We start from the raw sequence: 5,884 nt of genomic DNA, 5'->3' as shown, positions 1-5,884 counted from the left end.
CGCTGGGTTCTCGACCTCTGGATTCCACCAAGGGTCCATCAGGAACACCTATAATCCAGCAAGGTATGGACCCACTATCAGAAAAATAAACTATCTCCTCCCCCCTGTAGAGTTTACTGCAAGTTTAAGAAATTTTTGCTATGCAAAAGTTGGCAAAGAAATAAGGTTGGCTAAGCTCACATGAGATGCTACAGTGAGATTCAGCGTGACTCCTCCAGCTTTTAAGCTCATCAGGAAGACCCTGTAGTCTGCATCATGGGTGAAGATGTCTATGGCTCTTCCCTTTTCGGTGATGTTCATGGCTCCATTCAGCTGGACACACTTAATGTCGGACTGCCAAATCATTGTAAATTAGTTGGACTATCAACAGACAACGACACATTAAGACAAACAAACTATTGATGCTTACCCTCCCAAGGAAAACTGAATCAAATCCAAGAATGACGTGAACTGGCTGAAGACAATCCCTTTGGCAGAACCATCGTGCTCAATCATGTTTCTTATCTCCTCCCTCTGCAAAATAGGGAGAAAGCATCAGGCATAAGTAAAACCCATCACAACCACTATTGGTGTAATACTCTTCAGTTGAGTTTGAGGTTGTGTATGTAGCCATAATGTCCTGTATAGACTAAACTTCCAAGAAACATAAAAATATACAGTTGACACATGATGTGGGACTAATGTGTGAAATCACGTGTGCTTGTGGTTGTGGATCTCCATCTCGCCATTTGATCCAAATGCCATAACCTCGAGGCTTCTTTGCATAATTACGCTGAACCTCAGTTGATGGCCTTTTCTCATCCTTGGGATTTAGCTCAGAAACACGCTTTTGGAGAGGTCCAAGTGAATACTCCTTCTGAAGCTTATACTCTTCAATACACTTTATCAAACCCTTAAAGCGAGCAGCACCCTAGATTTTGGGTCATCCTAAAAATTGGATTCAAGTCACAAGACAAATATGTTGAGTTATAATATAACATTAGAAGGCAAACATAAAAGAATTACAAATCCGAGCAGAAGATTTAATATAAGAAAAGACTTATTTCAAATCAGCATTGATAACATTGTGGTCATCATCCCACAATGCAAAAGTCAGTTGTGAGGTACAGTCGAAGCGCCTAACAACACATGCAGTAACATTCACAAATAGCACACCAACCATTATATGATGAGAGCAATATAACATTTCCCGTGAAAAAAATTGAAGGTAGAGATAAAATAAATTTCATGAAATTAAAGATGGGCTCTCAATGGTCAATCTTATCAAACATCTAAATACTTATATTTGGCCAAAGAAAACAAACATAAGATTAAATTTGGGATTTTAAAACAATCACAATAATATACAAGGATGTCATCATGTTACTGAAAGTAACCATAAGATTATATTATGACTTCATAAAAATACAATAATATAGGAGGAGATCCTTATTGTACTGAAAATGCTGGATTAGCTCAACTGAGTGGAAATGATAGTTCAGTTAGGCGGGTGGGGGTGCCTCCTCCATGTCGCGCGCAGTCGCTACCGCCCGCTGCAAGCAGAGCTAGGGTTTCCGTGGAGGGGCGGTGCATATGAGGCGGGCGGTTGGTGCGGGGTGGGGAGGGGGAGGGGACGGGCATCGTGGACAGGGAAGGAGCGCGTGCGGCTGGATGGCATAGACAATAGAAACGAACGGTCCAGATAGATGGGAGGCAGAACGGCAGAACGAGCGGAGGCAGACTACTATTGCTTACTTAATAAGTAGTAGAGATAGATGACCTTCTATCCTAAGTGTAGACAAGCAAACATGCACAATCCTGAGGGTAACTCGTATCTTTTACACTAAAGCCAATGAAGAAAAGAACGATATATATACCAAATGGTTTGTGATGGAAACATACGCCACATCAGAGAACAAAGGGGATCGAATATGTGTATTGAGTTGTTGTTGACTTACTATCTGCCGTTCATCTTCTCTATGCATTTGGCACCATCTTTCCTGTCTTTGAATCTTACCAATATCACACCTTGTGGATGATTTTCACAAACCTGCAAGCAGCAAAACAATAAGCATCTTAATCAATGTAACTGTGGCGGTTTAGTGGAGAACAGCAACAGGAACAGTTAAGCAAATTATGGCTGACCCATGCCGATTTGGCTTATTTTTCTTTAGTATAAAATATGTGCCTCATCATTGTTACTAAAATGGTGAGAAGTTTCCTTTGGAAAGCGGTTGGTCAGATCTGTTTTCCAGACAAGTTCACAAAAAAACTATATATCCGGGGGTTAGGTGTACCTTGACATTATCCACCAGACCAAACTTGATGCATTCCTCTCTAAAAATCAGCCTCAAGCTCAGAAAGAAGCTCTTCATCAGCCTGCGGGATATTATCGGTGAGAATCCAGTAAGAACGATAATAAAGCTGCTATGAAGCATGAACCTCATATGAGCAACCTGAATGATCCAATGGGCAACCAAGTACAACAAGGGCTGTCTCAGATCAAAAGAACACATTTTGCAGGAGGCGTCAAGCATATTTCAGCTACTTACTCTCAGCTCAGCAGGAGTGAACATGTGCCTTAAAATTACTGTAGCAGGAATCATCAGCTTCTTATCGTCATGCCCACCTAGTTAGAGGAAATTGTCAAGAAAACAAATGAAATAAGACCTTATTCTTGAATCAACTGTATAATTTAAAGCAACTGTCAAAAAACAACATTCCAAATTACCCCATCCAAGCATTTTGTCCTCAACCTTCTTTATCTTCCTTTTCTTTTGCTTATCAGTTTTCTTTGAAACAAAAACATCACCTAAAACATGTACATATGCGATGGCATCAGTGACAGCTGACAAGTTCTGTAGCTGATGTATTTGATTTTGGCATCACGAAACAATACCTTTCTGCTCAAATTTGGCTGGACTTACAGACATATGAGTCTTACCACCAGGACGGAATGGTGTCCCATCCAACAATTGAACCGCTAAAGCTACAGAAGGCTCCTGAATCATTGGAAAAAGAAGGCACGTGAAAAAGAAATGCATAATGAGTCCAAATAATCTGAGCACGTTAACAAGGTGATACCTTGAAATATGTCACCAAGGCATCACCCTTCTTCCTGCCGGTTTCTCTATCAGTATAAATCTTCACTCGTGGCTTTTTAGTCTCTGGGTCCTGTATTATAAATTATCAGCATTTAAAGGTGTCTAAATGCTTTGACGTTCAGGAAAGAACTATAAATGCCACAGCACAACCGTATGCTTTTATAACATAATATTAATATAAGAGAAACAAGAGTACCTCCTCAAAATAAAATATCACATAAATGTTGTTATCTTTTCGGTTTATAAGGCATCCACAACAACAAATATCATATCCATCTATGATGACCAATGGAAAGCTGTACCAATATCTAGTATTATAACGCATGCTGCAAGGACAGCTAAAATTTGCTAAATGCTTGGTTAGACAGTAAAATACATAATTGATGAGTTGAACAATGCAATAATGAACAACCTTGACATGATTAATTTAAGGTCCCAAGATTCTGATAAGTTAGCATAGTTCCTTTGCCAGTATTCCAATTAGTTGCGTTCTCAGATCGCAACTATAATTAGTCCAAATACTGACAACTAATTCTTTCCACGAGTGAGAAACATCAAAACAACATCAAGAATGAATGTTACAGCACAACAATTTTGTCTTTGCAACATAGCAGACTAAAAGTATACCTCCTTTATTATTCCGCGCTTGGAAAATACCTCCACAATCTGCAAAAGAAATCCAGCATCACAAGTGCAGAACAAGTACTTTTTAAATAACCAAATAATTAAGCATTTGCTACATGGTCATTAAACAAAATTATCTCTATAAGAGAAATGAAATGTAGAGTTAGTTGGTAGAAGCAATTTACCTCCTCCACCGTGACATCATCAGGCAAACCAGTTACATAGACATGTGTGTTTACTTTGAGATCAAACCAACTGTCCGGAGGTTTGTTAGCTTCCTACCACAAAAGTTCAATAGGTTACTACTAACTCCAGCAGCTTTATCATAAAATAGTCAATTGACTATAAAACTGGACATGGAACCTTTTGGTTCAAATAGGAAGAGAGCACCCCAACTGAAACAGAAATACAAACGGGCAGGGACATGATGGTAGAATACAACTCACCTGTGCTGCTCGTTGGCGGAAACATAGAATCTCCGTGCTTTGTTGATACACAATGCCTTGAACCTGTTGAAAACTGAAAGGTTCTTATTCTTCACCTCGTCCAGCATCACTGACAGCAGGACGACATCCTCAATCGTCGGGTTCTCCAGCAAATCGATCTGACGCAGCATCTCAACTCATCATCCCAGCGCATCCTCACACTTAGGCTAAGCGGGAGATGGAGGAACACTTCAGTTACCTGGTGGAGCACGACGTTGGTGTCGACGACGAGGATGGCGGCGGCAGCGGCGCCGAGCTTTCGCTCCGCGGCTTTGGCGCAGGCGGTGCAGGGGACGAAGCCGCAGTAGACGTCGTCGCGGAGGTAGTGCTCCCTGACGACCTGTGAAGAGGCGACGACGGCGTCAGGTAGGGCTGTAGGGTTTGGGGGAACACCTCGAGAGACGGCGGCGTTTGCCCGAGCAATTACCTTTTGGATGCGGCCTTGCTTCGTCTTCTTCACGAATGACTTGCTCTGCAGCATGGTGGTGAGTTAGACGGCGGGGGGCGGACGGGCGGGCGGGTGGGGGTGCCTCCTCCACGTCGCGCGCAGTCGCTACCGCCCGCCGCAAGCAGAGCTAGGGTTTCGTGGACAGGGAAGGAGCGCGTGCGGCTGGATGGGGTAGACAATAGAAACGGACGGTCTAGATAGATAGGAGGCAGAACGACAGAACGAGGGGAAGCAGACTACTATTGCTTACTTAATAAGTAGTAGAGATTTACAAATATAGATGTATCTGTCTTTAGAAGGAGTGATGGTTCATTAGCATTTAAGGGTGTATTAGACGGCAAACTCTATTTAGTAGATTTTTCGAAAGAGAATGCCGATCTAGATGCATGCTTAATGGCTAAGACTAATATGGGCTGGCTTTGGCATCACCGTCTAGCACATGTTGGGATGAAGAACCTTCATAAACTTCTAAAGGGAGATCATGTGTTTGGACTAACTGATGTCTGCTTTGAGAAAGACAGACCTTGTGCAGCATGTGAGGCAGGAAAACAGGTGGGAAGCACTCATCACAGCAAGAATGTGATGACAACATCAAGACCACTAGAGCTTCTCCACATGGACCTCTTTGGACCCGTTGCCTACCTTAGCATGGGGGGAAGTAAGTATGGTCTTGTAATTGTTGATGATTTTTCCTGCTACACTTGGGTATTCTTTTTGCAGGACAAATCAGAAACCCAAGGGACCCTAAAGCGCTTTCTAAGGAGGGCTCAAAATGAGTTTGAGCTTAAGGTGAAAAAGATAAGAGTGACAATGGGTCCGAGTTCAAGAATCTACAAGTTGAAGAATTTCTTGAGGAGGAAGGCATCAAGCACGAGTTCTCCGCTCCCTACACACCACAGCAAAACGGTGTGGTAGAGAGGAAGAATAGGACGCTTATCGACACAGCGAGAACGATGCTTGGAGAGTTCAAGATGCCCGAGCGGTTTTGGTTGGAAGCTATGAACACAACTTGCCATGCCATAAACCGGCTCTATCTACATCGCCTTCTCAAGAAGACCTCCTACGAAATCCTTACCGGGAACAAACCCAATGTTTCCTACTTTCGTGTATTTGGGAGCAAATGCTACATTCTGGTGAAGAAAGGTAGACATTCTAAATTTGCTCCCAAGACAGTAAAAGGGTTTTTACTAGGGTATTAATCAAATACAAAGGCGTATAGGGTCTTCAACAAATCATTAGGATTT

General features: G+C 42.3%; 1 protein-coding gene across 1 annotated transcript; it reads right to left on the bottom strand.

The window, feature by feature from the left end:
* Positions 1-2,316: 2,316 nt before the first annotated feature.
* On the bottom strand, positions 2,317-4,695 carry LOC103628537 (HIV Tat-specific factor 1 homolog). Its single transcript, XM_020538119.1, has 11 exons — positions 4,620-4,695; positions 4,392-4,532; positions 4,154-4,311; positions 4,064-4,070; positions 3,893-3,985; positions 3,711-3,749; positions 3,064-3,153; positions 2,879-2,981; positions 2,711-2,791; positions 2,532-2,608; positions 2,317-2,358 (listed from the first exon to the last, which is right to left on the bottom strand). Exons 1-11 carry the CDS (start codon positions 4,671-4,673, stop codon positions 2,317-2,319), a joined length of 885 nt encoding a protein of 294 aa, XP_020393708.1. The 5' UTR covers positions 4,674-4,695.
* Positions 4,696-5,884: the final 1,189 nt, after the last annotated feature.

This window comes from Zea mays, chromosome 5 (genome assembly GCF_902167145.1).
Source record: "Zea mays cultivar B73 chromosome 5, Zm-B73-REFERENCE-NAM-5.0, whole genome shotgun sequence".
NCBI lineage: Eukaryota > Viridiplantae > Streptophyta > Magnoliopsida > Poales > Poaceae > Zea > Zea mays.
The sequence above is the reverse complement of the archived record's forward strand: the minus strand, read 5'-3'. Positions and strand labels throughout refer to the sequence as shown.